This window comes from Chenopodium album, chromosome 20, assembly GCF_948465745.1.
Source record: "Chenopodium album chromosome 20, dcCheAlbu1.1, whole genome shotgun sequence".
Taxonomy (NCBI): domain Eukaryota; kingdom Viridiplantae; phylum Streptophyta; class Magnoliopsida; order Caryophyllales; family Amaranthaceae; genus Chenopodium; species Chenopodium album.
In genome coordinates this window covers 37,908,963-37,928,345 of record NC_137853.1, presented here as the reverse complement: position 1 = coordinate 37,928,345, position 19,383 = coordinate 37,908,963, and the positions used below count along the sequence as shown (strand labels likewise).

The 19,383-nt window shown below is 32.3% G+C and overlaps 1 protein-coding gene across 1 annotated transcript; it reads left to right on the top strand.

The window, feature by feature from the left end:
- Window positions 1–10,642: 10,642 nt before the first annotated feature.
- On the top strand, window positions 10,643–14,949 carry LOC145597513 (uncharacterized). Its single transcript, XM_081653701.1, has 2 exons — window positions 10,643–14,027; window positions 14,179–14,949. The coding sequence occupies exons 1-2, from the start codon at window positions 11,159–11,161 to the stop codon at window positions 14,694–14,696; spliced, it is 3,387 nt and encodes a 1,128-aa protein (XP_081509827.1). The 5' UTR covers window positions 10,643–11,158; the 3' UTR covers window positions 14,697–14,949.
- Window positions 14,950–19,383: the final 4,434 nt, after the last annotated feature.

Here is a 19,383-nt window from a genome sequence, read left to right as displayed (position 1 = left end):
CAACAGTAGCAGAAGTCATCATCAGAGATACAAGAGGAGCACTTATCAAGACTTTTACGTTCAACCTCGGCAAAACAAAGTATTCAAAGTAAAAGTTACAACTCTTCATAAAGGAGTCCAACTAGTTCTTCAATATGACATTGAAAGTGAAGGTGATAATTTATGAATAAAAGAAGACGTTTGAGCAGTATCTTGGCAGATTGAACATTATCAAAGACATGTGTTCTCTTCTCACTCGGTATCCAATCACACACATCTACTCAAAAGGCAATCCGTGCAGCAGATAGGATAGCTAACATAGGTCATTTTGTACTAATCTGGTAGTTTGAGTATTTATATTTATAATAATTCTAGTTTGCTTATAATTTTTTCTTCTAATACATTAGGAATTCTTCTTGCGAATAGGGCTTTCTAATGATTAAATGTCTCACCTTTTCCAAAAAAAAAGGGCATTACTTGGTAATTTGGCATCATGCCCATGTACCAAAAGTTGAATGTTTTTAATTATTATATATTTCCCTTTAGCAAAATCACATTTTAAAGAGGAATTCGTGTGTGAAGTGTGGTATGATAGAAGTTTTAAGAAAAACCATGACTAAAAAGTTATTAGTAACCATTGGGAGGTTAAGGGTAAGAGCTAGGGCATAATATATAGTTGGTCATGGGTGAGGTTTAAGAGATAGACATAAATAAAGAACTTAAACATCAAAAATTGAGAGGGCATCTATTGGCTTTGCTCTTAGGTCAACATGTTTACATGTACGAATGTATCATCCACTTATTAAGTAATTAAACATGTTTAGTTATTGTTTGCAGTTACAAAAATATATATTAGTATACTTGTATAGGCACATCGTACACACTAAATTCATATTCCATAGAGGTACAATTAGATGTATAGCAGACATGTTGAAATTCTCACCTCCTTTATTAATGTTACACAAATTCAATCATAGGAAGTAGTGGTCAACTCTACGAGGTATATACCATATCAATTCGAGTCAAAATAAATGGACACTCATCCCAAATTCAAATTTTCACTTGATGCACGATGGATTATTTCAAATCTATAATGTTGATACCATGCATAATACTTCGCATATGCTAAGAGCTAAGTAACCTTTAATATGTATACCATATTAGCAACATTCAAACATACTATGTAGTGTTCAATTCTTCTGTGGAATCACATGTCAAAGGCTTTCTATCTAGCCGAAAGGAGAAAGATTTAATCCACCAAAGGAATAAAAGAGAGACTTTTAATTAAACTAGGGCAGCCAACGCGCGCGTTGCGCGCGGTATGTCCAACTCTTTCGACTTAATTTTTCTTGGCTTGTGTTTGCACTTCACATTGATGATGGACTGGTAAGGAATATATGTCTCTTTATTGCTTAAGAGGGCTTGTGTTTGCACTTCACATGGAGAGCACAAGATTTTTGACACGGAAATACCAAATACTATAGTATGGAGGAAGAGAAAGCATCCATTAGCTTTACATAAAGATTATATAGGAATTTACAAAACTAATATATCTTTTGCACTCATTGACCTAATTGGAAACAACAAAGTACAACATATAGCTGTATAAGGTACATCACAATACATAGTAGTGGCATTAATATATAATACTCAGTATATATTCAGATATACATGCATGATTTATAATGCTTAAAAGTTGACATAGAATTAGAAAATAAACTTGGACAAAATGCTTCTAAGAATTTATTTTTTCAGTAAAATTAGCCCTATGCAGCTCCACTTGTAGCCTCTTTGTTCACCCATGCTAATTTCCTTGAATCCGTTCTTGCTTTCTTTCCCTTTTCATTGTAGTCAGTTTGGTTTTCTAGCTTCCTAATACATTCAACACAATCATAGATTAATTTTTATTATTCTCTATGTCCTTTAAATACAATTATGGGTAAGTCGTTAATTTTGACCTTCACAAAATAAAGGGGAAAAAAATGCCCACATAAAACAACAACTTTAATTTGCTTTGTCCAGTGACTAATGTTGTCATGTAATTAAACTATAAAACCTTGCAAACCAGTCGACGAATCTTGGTACCGTTTTATTGGAGGACTTACGTGGCATGGCTATTCCTAGGATGATTCCGAAGATTAGCTAAGTTGGTTCTTGAGTATGGGAGTAGTTGTTAGTTTGTTTTTCTTTGTGTTTCTTTTGTTTTCTAGCTCGTAGTTTCTTTGCTTTTCCTTTGGGCCTTGCCCCTTGGCTTCACCAATTAAAAACCATAACCCCAATTAAATATGAAGAATTTTAAACTTTATTATTTCATATTCCATCCATTTAATTTCTAATTAATTGATGGGTCTTTCAAATTCATTCATTTAATGAACCAATGAAGTCACCAAGCTCTACTTCATCATATGGGGGTAATAAAGTAAATAAACATTTTGAAGGGTATTATGGTCCGTGCACTATTCATAAGAACAATTTCCTACTTTTTATAAGGTAGGGAAATTGTTAAGTGCACAATTTTATCTCCAATATACCGTTGAAAGTTCAATCAATATTTGCTCATCAGTGTAACGTTAAAGAGAAAAGGGGAGAATTAATGAATTATACATACATCAAAAAAAAAGTGTTACTTCATAGTAATAAACATATAATAAAATATCATAGTGGTTTTGATTTTTTAATGTGCATTGACGCAATCATACTAATTATAAATAGTGTTAGTTTTTTTCCTAAAAAAAAAAAAATAAAATAAAAAGTGTTAGTTTCGACCGTGAACCTTCCATTTTTGTACTATTCATATGAATTATTTTTGGTTCATCTTTTGAGCATGGATAATGAAAAGTTATGGGTGATGAAAAAAAAGTGAGTCAAAAGTTCCAAATTAAAGGGTGATATAACATTGTTCTTTGAGCTTGTCTAAATCATATACTAAAGAGTAAAGACCAAACCATTAGTTGAATGTAGCAATAGTTGATAAAAGATAGTGTATGGGAAGTATGATTATTGCGAGTATGATTCATACAATTTCTTTCTACTTTATGTATTGTTCACATACTAAAAAAAATATATCTATTTGTTCATTCAATACAATTCTTAATCAGATGAAAATGTTAATTATTTATCTATAGAGTAAATAGTATTCCGTATGATGGAGACGTGGTAAAACAAAGAGGAGACATAGATGTTGGTCAATAAAATTAAGGTCTTGGTAAATGTCTTCTTTTTGAATGACATTGTCATTAATTTATGTATAATTATATACCCCAATAATCCATGTTCAAAAATCACTTTGAAAGTACATCCAATCATCAAGAAAAGGAGGGGGCAGCAAAAATTGTTTAGTTAAACTTGAACTTGACTGGTCTAAGGTCCTATTTAGGTTTATAATCATTAATCCACTTTGTAAATCAGTCATTTTATATTGGTCATTATTTAGCTGCATGATATGAACACTTAATCGTCCCCATGTACATACAAATTTTATATTAACACTTTATCAAGTCATCTTAGTAATTAATACAAGTAATAAATGTTATCTTGATTGAAGTTGCATATTGTCTTCATTTAACTTTGTAACCTGTCTTTTGACTAATAGCACTCCACTATATATTGTACTTAATTTAATTCATAGTAGAAGAATCTTTAACCAAAGAGATAATCCTTTGATTGAAGTGGTTTGAATGTAATGATTGGAATGTGCTAGCTAGGGTAGTAATATAAGGAGCTTTCTATTGTCATTGCATCTATCCCCACAATCAATGTAATGGATTACCTCCTTGGGTTCTAATAATAGATCGGGTTCATCTACTTTGATCCCATCATAAATTCTTTTATTAGCTAGGTTATCGGAGGAGAGTTTGACCACATATAAATTGAGCTGCATATTTCATCATAGAAATCCACTCTATTTCTTCATTTTAAGACATCTAGTCTTAATTCACGTGTGAATTATTCACTACAAGCTCTTTGTACGATGGGTTGTCATGGTGATGAGAACGACAATACTTTATCCAACCACAAATCGAGAACATAAATCTCATAGCTCAGACAAGAAGCCCAAAAAAGAACATTCACACTACTTGAAACGATAAATATTCATACAATACCAAATGGATTATACATTTATATCCATTATTCAAGTTGTGATAATTGAGAAGAGAAACAAATAAGTGAAAGATAGATGAAATTGAGAAACAATACCATTGTAATGCGTTGCCCCATGTGGATTGTGGACAGGTTAAAGGTAATAGGTTGTCTTGGCCTCATTTGTTGGCTAAGTAGCCTTTATATAGGGGCCACTTAATTAGTAGCGTTGTTATACTTAACCCATTCTTCTTTACTTCCTATAATCTTTACTTTGGAGTGCATTTTACGCATTGCCATTGGACATTGCTACATTAGAGATTTAGAGTATTAGACACAATTTTTTTTCAATTTGAATTAGCTTGTTTTGGCTTATTTCTTACTCCGTAGTAAATAATCTTATATAAGTTCAAACTATGCAAACTTTTGCTACATGGAAAATATAAAATGACACTCACAAATTAGTTTGTGGTAGCAAAACATTATTAAGATAATTTTAAATAATATTCTTTACAAGATGTTTTCTTCGTGTTAAATTTTGCTAAAATTAAATATATGATGTTGAAATTAAAGAGCAATGCATTATTACTTGTTAGTGCAACCTTTTACATGAGAGACTAAGTTTATATTAGTTCTCAAAAGAATTCTGTCTTTATAAAAAAACAATAAAAATCCCGTTGCAAATAACGAGTCTTTTGCCTTTTTTCTTTTTCATTTTGCTTTGAATAAAAATGTAAGAGCTAAAATCTAATTCAAGATGCATATACAGTAGATATGAAACAACTTAGAAATGATCTTTACCTAAAATTACATATGTTTTTATCATGGAGTAGAAAAGAGAACTCTTTAATCAATTAAACTAGTTTAGTTGGTATTCAAATATCACTTGAATCAGCACAAACCATATAATACATGGTCTCTATTAAAAAAAATATATATAATACATGGTCTATATCATCATTATTAGATTTTCAAACCTTTGAGCCCCTTGATCGGAGTTTGAAAGGTGAGGGTTTTACCACCTCGACCAACCATTACCCCGGTCCACATATGTACACCACATATAGTGTACACTAACGTAACATATATATACATACCTGCCCCAAAGAAGTTCCGCCCCAAGTAAAGGAGGCATGCAGGTCCAAGCTAAGTTAAACCACAATATACAATCAACCTTATCACTACCTCAACTATAATTTAGAAGTTGTTGTCAAAAAAAAAAAAAAAAAAAACTATAATTTAGAAGTCATAAAACTGTACTAATTGTTAACATCATTTTGTATGATGTATGTGTTGCACATACATTATGATATATTTCTAAGGCCTAAAAACACAATCATTTTTTGTTACAGAAAACAACACATAGGGCCATGATACACATGATCTGCTTGAAGATGACATTAAAAATTAGGACCAACATAAAAAAAAATGGGAGGAAATTGGAGAGAAAAAAGGGGCAATTTATGTTTCAATATGAACAAAAAATAACCATATAATTAAACTTTGTAGTAATGTATCATCATATTGGATGAACATGTTTTTATTAGCAAAATGCACTTCATTGTACCATAGACTCTTCTTTTCATGTGGGACCCTAGTAATTTTCATGCTAGATCTTGTGTGTTTTTTAGTACCATATTGTGATGAATAGCTAATGATTTGTACCATTTGCAATCAGCAGTCTTTTCTATGGGTTGTTCATTTTCTAAATTTTTTTTTATAATTTGGAACCAATTAATCTTTTTGTCTATTTTATAATGATAGGCATTAGGGCATTGGGGCTATATAATGACAATATTGATATTTTTCTAAATTAATCTTATCATATATTATAGCCCTTCATGAACAATTTGTTACAATTATTTGCAATAATATTCGGCATGTTATATCAGTGTTGAAATTCTTAATTATATTATCATTTTATTTAAGAAATTAAGTGGATTGTATGCTTGTATTTACAAGTGGTGATCCCTTTCGGTGGTTCGGGTACCCTATTTGTCTTAAAATGATCGAGCATTCATGCAAGCTAAGTAATATCGTTACATTTATTAAAGTTTGTCACATGCGTAGTACTTGTATCTGTATGTATCAATGATTATCTTTCATAGTAGTGTTTTATGTACGTATTAGTGAAGTTACATTGCCAAATATAAGGGTCATTGATACTACTTAAATTTGTAAAATTGTGAATTTACATTACAATAACTTTTTTTAGGAAAACATTAATTTTTAGTTTTTTTTGGAGAACTTTAATATAAAAATTGTTCATTTAACACAGTAAAACTTTATCAATTTTATTTTGAACCCATTATTATTATTATTATTATTATTATTATTATTATTATTATTATTATTATTATTATTATTATTATTATTATTATTATTATTATTATTATTATTATTATTTTCTCTAAATCCAGCCACCATGGACTTACTTTTATGCTAATTATATTAGGCACTAAAAAGGTACTCATAAGAAATTGCAATAATATTACTTTGCTATAATATAAACAATACTTTATAAAATTTAATATGCATTGTTTTTCTTAATTCAAAAAAATTAAAAAAAAAAAGTAAAAAACAAAAATAAAATAAAAGAGGAGAGGTGACAATGCTGATGCATGGTGGAAGTAATGAGAAGGGTATATGTGTATGTTTTTAGTGATTGGAGTGCAAAACTTATTGTCTAAGTTAGTTGGCACTAATTTATAATTTTAAGAGTTAATTTAAAAATTAATTCAAGATATAATATAGTAAGTACGTAGTGGGAAGCTTAATTACCAAACTTTCGTCAGCTTTTGATGCAGTGGGTGCTTCATTGCTTTGTCTTTTATACACTCTTTGTTGTCGATACTTCTATTTTATACATAGGAGGTCCAATTATTTAAATATCTTCCACTTAATTAATCATTAAACTTTCCCCCACAATTCTCCCCTTTTCCTTAGGTCATGTGCCAACTGCTAAGATTCCTGCTCCTAATTATTATTTTTAATTTGTTTAATTAAGAAAATGCTAATCTAAGTTTGGAATATCTTTTATGTGAGCTCTTACTCCATTCCTTAATTTTATTCACTCCCCCTTGTTGAATTGGTATATATATGTATGGAGTAAAATTTTGAAGTTATTTTTACTTTTTTAAGCACTATTTTACACTGATCACTCAATATATTGTTAGTGTATTACTCCCTAGTTATTTCGTGATGATTTTTTCAACTATTAGAATAATTTTAACACAAAGTTTCATACATAGCTGGTCACATCATTTGACTGGGGTTACTTGGTCAGGGATTAAGTTATTCGATCACTTAGAGGTTACTCAGTCGATTAGGGCAGAATTACTTGGTCGGTCAGGGGTTACTCGTTCGGTGTTTAAAAAATATATCAAGCCCGTCATTCTTGTCTTAGACAGTTAGACATGCATGCACACAATTGCATATAACATTATTGTAGTTGTATTAGTTCGAAGGGCCAATGATAGAGAGGTTGAATTGAAGTGATTTTACGTACACAATTGCTAAATAAGCATACACACATCAAGAAATAGTGTAACAAATTGGAATTTATAGAAAGGCCAAAACATATGATAAATACATGAATACGTGACCACTTTGATAGTTACGTACACAGCTTAGCTCCCATTTGCTGCAGTTTACTCAACTTCACATGGACTGGATCTTTAAAGTATAACGATACAAATCTATTTTAACTCTACTTTTGTTGCATTGCAAAATATTCGTACTAGTTGATTAATTTGTTCATACTTGAATATTTTATGTGTGATAGTCGTAGTTATTAGTTATGTTACTTATATACTAAGTATATAACATGCGCTGCATGCAACTCGCCTTTCGTGTGATGTTGTATGAATAATTGGTGGAAAAGATGGTGCAAAATTAATTTTATGATGTAATTATTATTAATCCCACATCATTAATGTATTTGTGTTAAGAGTAAAACTCCACTTTAATCCTATTAATGATTATCAATGACCTTATTTATGCATAGTTTGGTACTAAGTACATAGCAATATATGTTACAATGTCTCTGTCTCATGTGTGAATTTGTGTTTTAATTGTGTCGCATCTCATATATGATAATATGAATGTGTGTTTTTATTCACTTGTTAGGAGGTAACAAAATAACACTGAATAATCAATATTATCAATTTATCATATATAGTCACGTGAGAGGGAGGGAGAGGCCTCATACAAAATGAAGATCCAGATGGTCAATTTATATTATGTTTCATTCATAAAATGATTGTTTTCTCCTAAGCTAATATATAAATATATATTCGATATACATAAGTCGGATTTTGGCTCAATTATGAAGCCTGAATTTTTTTGTCTCGCATGCAAATCATCTGATCCATCTAAGTGCATGAATGTCTAGATTACCAGTGATTATATACCAAGAACATTATAATAATTTTTCCATATACATAGTACGGAATACTTCAATTCGTATGAAACTAACATAAAAAATACATTAAATAAACAATTTAATATGAATACTTTCAATGATTATTAATCAAATGAAGTGTTATTGAATCAGACTATATCGGAATTCAAATCAAGTCAAATTAGATCTAAATGAAGTCAGATATTCTACAAAAATGCTAAAATAACATACCTAATAATTAAGAACTCGTTTTAACTTGATTTTTTTGTAAACAATTTTATTTTTAATAAATTACAAGTATGTAGTCTCAATTTCTCAGTAGTCACACGGTCACACCAAGATAAAACAAAAAGGTCAATTAGTCATAAATCTCATAATACTTGGATCCCATGATGACACAAATCAGGGGAACCAAATACAAATCTGGATAACAAATCTATAAATTTCTTCCTTTTTTTTTTCTTTTTTTTTTCTTTTTTTTGAAAAAACAAATCTATAAATTTCAATCAAACTATTTATATATAATTTTTGTCATTAATAGGATATATTCATATAAATTCACATTTTATTGAACATTAATAATTCACACTCTTTTATTCTCTACAGTATGATCAGATCTTAGATTGACTATTATCTTGAATTTTTCACTTACGTTTTTTTAATTAATGTTCAAGATCTGTTACACTCTTTTCTAATTGTTATTTGGTAGTACAATGACTACAATCTACTGCATAATTACAAAAATCCTATGGTATTATTATAATAATAAACTTGTTTTAGGGGAAATGAAATCAGGGACATTGAGATGTTGTGATTAAATTAAAGTATTTATAATTGAAAGATGGATCTGATACTGTATGTAGCAGCTGCTAGTCTTCTGACCAACCTTTTAGTGGTAACTTAGTGCTTGTTAATATTAAACTCTGCATTTTCTACCAGACTACCACTATTGTTATATCAGAAATTTTTTAAGAAATTAGTCACTTTAGACTGTCTCATTAAATTGTTGAAGCTTTTCTTCAATTTCAGATCTTGATTTCTGATGTATGTGTACTAAAACTACTAGTGTTATGTACTTTATGGAGGATTGGAGTGCTATTAAGCCAAATACAAATTTCCAAATGAGACTGTCTCACACAAATTTATTAATTCCACCACAGTATTTTCTCAATTCGAAAATGAATAATCAAGTACAGAGCATACTGTTGTAAAATTTTCGGAAAAAAAAAAAAAAAAAAAACCCTTCTGTATTATAGCAATCTAATAATGTTTCACTTATGATATCTAAAAGCAGCAAATTTAATAGTAGGCCCCAAAATATAAATAAATTTGAACCATATGATATGATTTGTTGAAAAAGGTAATATATTTAGCAGGATCCTTAAGGATTAAATCATACCAAAAAGCTTGATCAAGTAAATAAATTGTACTTAGTTGCCAAATTACAATCAAATAAGACAATCAAACAAGGGAATGGGTTGTCCCATCACATAGTGATTAACCTATTTACAACCAAAACTGTGTGACTTTTTTATTTCTTTTTGGGAGGATAAGAAATCATTTTCTTTCAATTGAATACACAAAAATAACCAAGTATGAGAAATAAATATGAGCCTAAATTGTAAATATAAGAAGTACACATGACAAGGATGACTCAGATCCCTCTTTTGCTAAAACAGAGCATATGCCATGCAACTGACAATACTCCATCACTCTATCTATTCATATGAAATCATCATATTGTTGTACATTAATTTAAATAAAATTTAGAATAATAAAGAGAAGTACAAAGCAGCAGAAAGCATCAATTATCAAGGCTGAATGAATGAAAAAGGTATTTGTACAATATTAATATCCACAAATCATTCAGAAAAGTTTTGTTTTCATCTGTTCTCGAAGTAACTTCATCATTCATTTGTCCCTATCGTTTGGTGGAACATAAAAAGTAACATTAAACAACAATGTCCAATATAATTCTTACTACAGTAAAACGAGATTAACCAAGATTAGAAATACACAATCTTATTCCTTTCGGCAAAATCAAACAAAAAAAAAAAAAAACTCGGAAAAGGATTTTATAATCCTACAGACTTATATTGAGAAATAAAACATAAAACAATGTTTAAAGTGAACAAAAAAATAAAACAAGACAGCTCACCCTGCTCTCACTTTCAACATATATTTTTTATAGAAAAAACACTGCAATCTCCCCCCTTTTCCACCCCACATCTCAGACATGAACAAATAAAAATTCCAATTATCTTTGCCTAAACTAAAACCAAATATAATGGAGTTAGCTGTTCTTGGATCCGGAGATTCTGGGTCTAATTCCATTTTATTAATCCATTTGTATTTAACTATTTATATAATATAGTTTAATATTCACACTCACATATAACTAGTTAGCATTATTATTATTATCATGGGATTTTCCAAACTCAAGTTTCTCACTCCTTCCTAAACTCCTCCACCTGCAAAAAAAAAAAAAAAAAAAAACAAAAAAAAAACACAAACAACAACATTAACAACTACACTTAGTTACCTTAGTTACCTCGATCTCTCTTCCTTTTTTGGTGTGTGTTGTTCTTTTTCATTGGACTTTGTAGCTTCTTCTAGGGAGGAGTACAAGCTATATTCTTTTTACTTAGCTTGTTAAATCATTTTTCTTGTTCTTGTTTCCTTGGTTGAATTATTGTAATGTTTGTTAAACATCACCCATGGCATCACCACCACCACCACCACATCCTCCTCGATCTACTACGCGTTGTTGTTGTCATTTCGACGTGTTTTGGAGCAGCCCTCGCCGTGAATCCACAAGGCGAGGCGCTCCTTTGGTGGAAAGGGAGCTTAAATGGATCAGTTGAGGTGTTGAATGATTGGAATCCAAGTGATCAAACACCATGTAAGTGGTTTGGGATTACTTGTAACATGAAGAATGAAGTGAGTGAGTTGAACTTGAGGTATGTTGATTTATATGGCAATGTCCCTTCAAATTTCACCTCTTTATTGACCTTAACAAAACTTTCCCTAGTAGGAACAAATCTTACTGGTACTATCCCAAAAGAGTTAGGGTCACTCCAAGAGCTTAGGTCCTTAGACTTAAGTGATAATGCCTTAAATGGTGAAATCCCAAGTGAAATATGCCACTTACCTAAGCTAGAACAACTCATACTAAACACAAATCACCTTGAAGGTTCGATACCAACCGATCTCGGAAACTTGACAAGCCTATCTTGGTTGATCATCTATGATAATCAACTAAGTGGTACAATCCCAAGTACAATAGGTAACCTAAAGAATCTAGCAGTAATAAGAGCAGGTGGAAACAAGAACCTTGAAGGTTCATTGCCCTTGGAGATAGGCAATTGTACTAATTTAGTCATGCTTGGGTTAGCTGAAACAAGCCTCTCAGGCTCCCTTCCTTCAACCATAGGCAACCTCAAGAAACTCGAAACCCTGGCCGTATACACCGCCCTTCTCTCAGGCAAAATCCCACCTGAGATTGGTGATTGTACTAATCTCGAAAGCATTTACCTTTACGAAAACTCGCTCTCAGGCTCGATCCCACCCCATTTGGGGAACCTTAAGAAGCTTCAGAACTTGCTACTATGGCAGAACTCATTGGTGGGCACAATCCCTCCTGAGTTAGGAAGATGCAGTAATCTTGTTATTGTTGATATGTCATTGAACTCATTAACAGGCAGCATTCCTGCATCATTTGGAAACCTGACAAATTTACAAGAACTTCAGCTGAGTGTGAACCAGATTTCAGGGCCTATCCCATCAAATTTGGGATCATGTACAAGCCTCACACACATCGAGATTGACAACAATCAAATAACTGGTGTAATCCCAACTGAGTTGGGACAGTTAACCAATCTTTCTCTCCTCTTTTTGTGGCAGAACAAATTAGAAGGCAACATCCCAGCAAGTTTGGGTAACTGCAAGAACTTGGAAGCCATTGATTTTTCATCAAACAGCTTAACTGGGGTCATACCAAAAGGGATTTTCCAGCTTCAAAAACTCAACAAATTGCTGCTACTATCCAATAATTTGTCGGGTCCTATCCCAAATGAGTTGGGACAATGTTCTTCATTGATAAGATTCAGGGCAAATAACAACAAACTCACTGGGGCAATTCCTCGAACAGTTGGTGGGCTCCAAAATTTGAACTTTTTCGATCTTGGAGATAACCGGATTACCGGAGAAATACCGGAAGAAATCGCCAGTTGCCGGAATCTCACCTTCCTTGACCTGCATTCCAACTCCATTTCTGGGGTTTTGCCGGTAAATTTCAGCACCCTTTCTTCTCTTCAATTTGTTGATTTTTCTGATAATAAAATTGAAGGGGAATTACCCAGAAAAATTGGGTCACTTAATTCACTCACGAAGCTCGATTTGAGTAGAAATAGACTCAATGGGTCGATTCCGAGTGAAATTGGGTCTTGTTCGAAGCTTCAAATGATTGATCTTAGCAATAATCAGTTTTCCGGCGAGATTCCGGCGACCGTTGGGAATATTCCGGGGCTTGAGATTGCGGTTAATCTGAGCTGGAATCAACTTTCCGGTGAAATTCCGTCGGAGTTCTCGGCTCTCACTAAGCTTGGGGTGTTGGACCTTTCTCACAATATGTTGTCCGGGGACTTGTATTCTCTTGGTGCCCTTCAAAATCTTGTGGTGTTGAATGTCTCCAATAATGAGTTTTCGGGGAATGTGCCCAATACGCCGCTCTTTACGAAGCTTCCGCCCGCAATGATCGCAGGAAATTCCGCTCTTTGCGTTGCTGGTGACTCGCGGTGTGCCGCCGCCGGGAAGGGTGGTGCCAGTAGGAGGGCTAGGGTGGTGATGGCGGTGCTTCTTTCCGTGGGAGGTGTACTTTTCTTGGTTGCCCTCTATGTTATATTCGGTGGGGCACGGTACTTACGTAGGGCCCACACCGATGACATGGAGTGTGCCGATGAGGACGTGGAGATGTTTTCGCCTTGGGAGGTGACATTGTACCAAAAGCTTGATCTCTCGATAGCTGATGTGGCAAGGTGCATGACAAATGGCAATATCATTGGCCGAGGGCGGTCCGGTGTTGTCTACCGGGTATCCCTACCGTCGAACTTGAATATCGCTGTCAAGAAGTTTCGGTCATCAGATAAGACCTCGGCTGAGTTTTTCTCATCGGAGATAGCCACACTAGCCAGGATTAGACATCGGAACATTGTTAGGCTATTGGGATGGGCAGCTAATAGGAAGACTAAGCTTTTGTTTTATGATTACATGATCAATGGTACCCTTGGTGCATTGTTACACGAGAGTGGAAATGGCACAGACGCTGTGGTGGAGTGGGAGACGCGATTCAAGATAGCATTGGGTGTGGCGGAAGGACTTGCCTATTTGCATCATGATTGTGTGCCAGCAATTGTTCATCGAGATGTTAAGGCACACAACATATTGTTAGGTGACCGGTATGAGGCTTGCTTAGCTGATTTTGGCCTTGCTAGGCTTGTGGAAGATCAAAGCGGGTCATTGTTCGAAACTCCCCAATTTGCCGGATCATATGGGTACTTTGCTCCTGGTATGTTTCAAAAATTCTATCCTAGTTCTTTTTTCTAGTATAGAACTTATATTTGTTAAATTCTTATTTGTATTAGTTACAATGTCTTTAGTGTAGTTCCTTGAGTCACTATGATTGAAATTGTTATTTGTGTATTCTTTGTGGTTTGTAGAGTATGCATGCCCTGTGAAGATCACGGAGAAGAGCGATGTGTATAGTTATGGTGTAGTTTTGCTAGAGATTATCACCGGAAAGAAGCCTGTTGATCCATCCTTTCCGGAAGAGCAACATGTTATTCAATGGGTTCGAGACCACTTGAAGAGTAAAAAAGACCCTGTTGATATAATTGACTCAAAGCTCCAAGGCCATCATGATACACAAATTCAAGAGATGCTCCAAGCATTAGGAATTGCATTGCTATGCACGAGTAATCGAGCAGAGGATCGACCTACAATGAAAGATGTAGCCGTGTTGTTGAAGGAGATTAAACATGAACCTACAACAGGTAATGATCTCTACAAGCCAACTAGCAACACCTCAAAAAAGCAAGAAAATTCTTCGAATTCCTCAACGAAATCAGTAACCCCATCCCAATTGTTGCTTCGGCAAGGATCATCTAATAGTTCGTCACTTGCTTACTCATCTTCCTCCCCAACTTATTCCTCACATAATCAATCAACAATGTCGTGATTATTATGTGGTAAATTTGATTTTGATTAAAAATTTCTACTAGTAGATAGATAGGATTATAGGGTGCAGTGCTTGATAAGAAAGTGTAAAGTGTTAGCTAGTAACATTTATCCAATGTAAGATAAACATGGAGATGAGCAATACGAGTGTACAAAGAATTCATATGATTAGCTTTGTGATGATATAAGATTATCAATATAACTCACATTTTTTCGAGTTAGTTCAGGTTAATATAAGAGTGTATTATTTTGATTGAGAATATGCATGTAGATTTTCTTTGAATATTCTACTACAGAATATAAGATAATGGCATTGTGTTTTCGGCCATGTTCAATTCTTTAAAGCTCAAGTGGCTACATTAGAAACTGAACAATTTCGGATTGAATTGAAATGAACTAAAATAAGTTGAAGTGAAAGTAAATCCAAAAGGACATGACCTAATTATCTATAGATAGATATCCTGTTATTGTTATAATACGAGACTTGAGAAATTGTATACCTATATATATTGATCAACGAGAATATTTCAAATAAAGGAGAACTCCGCCCTTCTACGATATCCATCAAAACAAAACAAACCCCCATCCAAATGACAATAGATCATATCTCTACACAAATTAAAGGTGTGACTATACCCTATAATAGAAAGATGAGCAACATTTCGTTGTTAAATTGTCAAGTCGTGATATTTCTTATCTTCAAAAATCAAAAGAGGGTTTAGGGGGCCGGGGGATGTGTCGGATGTGTGTGTTTTGTGCGTGTAATGTTTGGCCTTTAGGCCATGTTAATGTTGTCTCCCTATTCCTAGAGGATCTTACAAAAGGAGGTGGATATATATATTTGTGTGGTTTTTAGAGTTTATATTAATGATTAGATGTGTGACCACTTGCTCTTACTTTTCCAAATCGTAATTTGTTACTTAAGATAAGAACCCCATTAAATAGGAATTTTCTTTATTATAAAGTTTAATGATTTCATCTTTTTGTGTGATTATTACGTATTCTTTCTTATATGTTGTCTAGTCCATATATTATTTAAAGCTATTTTTATGATACGTAGTATATAAAATTTAAATTTAATTTTTTTTTTTATGTCTTTTACAGGTAATTTCTTGTATGAGACATTCTCACAATAATTTTTTTTCTTCTAAAACCTCTTTTCAATGAGTATAAGGGCCTGTTCTCTTACGTTGAAATTCAGTTCAGTTCAGCTCAGTTCAGTTCAGTTCAGTTCAGCTCAATTCAGTTCAGTTCAGCTCAGTTCAGCTCCTAATTTCCTTCTCTTATAAAATATTCATTTCAGTTCAGTTCAGTTCAGTTCATCTGAGTTCAGTTCAATTCACTTCAGTTCAGCTGAGTTCAGTCAATGAGAACATGCCCTAATTACCAATTGGCACTCACTTTATATTAATTTATAAGACAAATGTACATTAAACTGATAAAATAAGATGAAATAGCAACATTTATTTTTTATTTTTAGTTATTTTTTTTAGTTATTTTTATTTTTATTTTATTTTTATTTTTTAAAAGTAGGGGCACCATATTGGCCCCTACCATGTGCAATATATACAGTAGAAAACATAGAAGAATATGTCCATATGTGATGGCTTAATTTACATGCTAAATTGTAGGCACTTGTAAGTAAGGAGATAGCTTAGGGATGTGCTACATGTAACTCATCAGAAACCATTTATGAACAAAAATATTCATCTATCTTTTCTTTTGGGTCCCCATATGTGAATCAGAATTATTGCTGGCTTTTTAGCCGGCACTAGTTTGTTAATGGTTGATTCTAGTAGAATCTATTGTACATTTGTACTGTGTGAGAATTGAGATACGGATTACGAATAGTATTGATTTCAGGAATCAAAATTGTTTTTTTTTGTAGTGTGAATTTAGAAGCAAACTAGAAAGCTACTCAATAAGTACAAATTTCTAGGTCGAAATCTATTTCCTATGTATTAGATATTACGAGTAACTCGTAAAGTCTGAGATGATACTAAGAGTTTGAAATTAAATACGCATATAATCATGTCCTTAGCACTCTTTATTAAAATTAAAAAGAATAGCTTTAACTCACTTTATTAGAATATACTATCAGGGGCGGATCTATTAAGGTGCACAGTGAGTCACGTGACTGACCAGCACAAAAAAAAAAAAAAAAAAAAAAAAAAAAAAAAAAAAAAAAACTAAGAGACCCCCTATTACAGATAGGCGATCTCTTTGCTGCTTCTATTTGAGATTAGCCCACTGTCAGTTTTTTAAAATATCAAAAAGATCTCCTATTAAAATATCAGATAGGAGGTCTCTTTGTTGCTGCTATTGCCATCACGTCATTAGAGACCTGTTATCTAGATAACAGGTCTCTTTTTGTCAGATTAATTTTTGGTGGTGCTTTCATATTTCATTAAAGAGACCTGTTATATAAAATAACCGGATCTAACTTTTTTTTTATATATATAATTCTTGTTTTTAAGTGAAAAATTATAAAGTTAGTTTAATGTAATAGTTTTATAGTATGTATTTTTAGATCCTATTTTTGGATTGAAATCATTTCGGTGAAATATAATTTTTTTATATAATTTTTGGATTGAAACAAGTGATCAATTATTGATGGTGACTCATAAGTTCGAAAATCCTGGATCCGCCACTGTATACTATCACCAAAATATTCTCACACGCGATAAATGTATATATTCACGCACATCCGTATTATAAAGTTAGATTTGAATTAATTAGTTTATTGTATAATTAATATATTTAGATCAATTCAGATGTTACTCAGACCAATCATATGGGAACTAATTGAATTTACCATATTTCATTGCTTTGTTAAGATATAGCTCACATGTGATTGATCTGAGTCAAGAACGATTGCCCCAATTAAAGAAGAGGAGTTTGAGTTAATAATCGAACCATACACGACTTGTAATCTTAAGCTCATTTAACTATTAAGGATTTTTCAACTTGACTACTTCTATACCTCCAAATCATCCTCAATGATATATATGTGAAACCTAATGCTAATTTGTTCTTACTAATATGAAACAAAATTTATGGAAGTTCTGTTATGAATTTATGCGCCTCAATTTTAACCAAAGACATTAAATGAACACTATCCAAATCCAATATCATCATCTCAATCATAACTATAGTGCTCTAACATGTGAGAAACTTTAATTTCAGCAAGTATCTTTCACTGGTGAAATTGTCTACTAGTAATAAACAAGTGGAGATTGGACAATTATACCTTATTAGCAAATGGGAATTCATCTTTTACAAAGCCTTTTCTTTATCTAGCTAGGGCCTCACTCAATTCACTCGATTATTTAGGAAAAAGGAGTATTGTAATCTAGTGCACTAAATTTCAGAGGACCAGAAGTAGAGTAGCTTTCGTTTAATGAGTTAGCAAAATCAGTGTCCATTATTATGGGACCCTTTATAAAGACACCTAATATTTAGTGCCATGTTTTGGATTTTTTTTTTTTTTTTTCTTTTATAAATCTTAAAAATTTATTTCTGCCATCTTCAGCTTCAACTACAAAACATAGCCCTAAAGGTCTGTTTTGATTTACTGAACTGGGCTGAACTGAACTGAATATTTTATGAGATGAAGAAATTAGAAACTGAACTGAACTTAAGCTGAAGAGAATAGACCCTAAATATATTGACTTTAAACTTTTAGAGTATTCTTCTTTCTTTGTATTCTATTTCTTAAAATTTAACACTTATACTCTCGGCCACTTTTATTTTCACAATATATTGACTTTAGTTTTAATTTATAATATTCACATAGTAGTACATGTTTTACTTTGATCATATTTTCTTCTGACGTATCAAAAACAAATGTTATTACATAATACAGGTGTCTTATCTTATTCGATTATCTCAATGTATATTTTCAAAATATTATATTAACTTTCCTTTATGAATATTATTATATCTATAAGTGGAGAAGACACAAACAGGTGTATTTAATTCATTATTTATATATTTTAATTTTCCCAGAGAACAAGTTATAAGGAGTATTTGGTAAAATTAGGGTTTGGAGAACATAGTTGTAGTCTACTTTACTCTCTAGCTACTAATGACACTTGAGGAATTTAAATTACGAAGATTATTGCGCGCATAGGACTTGAGTCACTTGACTCGATATAAAATTATGATGAACAGATGACTAATTGAGCATTGACCCTTTAAGCCTTTCTAATTACCTTAATTAACATAGTTAATTGATGTCAACTAGGATATCAAGTACTTAATTAAAGAGTAGCAATGCAATATCTGCCACTCAACTATAAATGGTTTATGGTTTAGCTCATCAGTCCTCACGTGCCTGCACATGCAAGTGACCCCAAGGCCCAAACTACACTCTAGGACCCACATGAGATATCTTTAGATCTATAGATAATCATAATTAAACGACTAAAATCCCTAATTATAGTAATTAATCCATTCTAATTAAGAGATTTAACAAAATAAAAGGAAACATAATAGATTCCAAATTTAGATCACAAGGTCAGGGACTTACAAGTTTACAAGTGATATCACATGCATGGTAGTCAAGTCACGTGATTAGGAATAAATTAAAAAGTTAAGGTCTTTATTATACTTCTTCGTATATGATAAGAGTTAAAAAAAGATAGAATGATTATGAAGTTTATACAAGCTTTACAAACTAGAAGTTT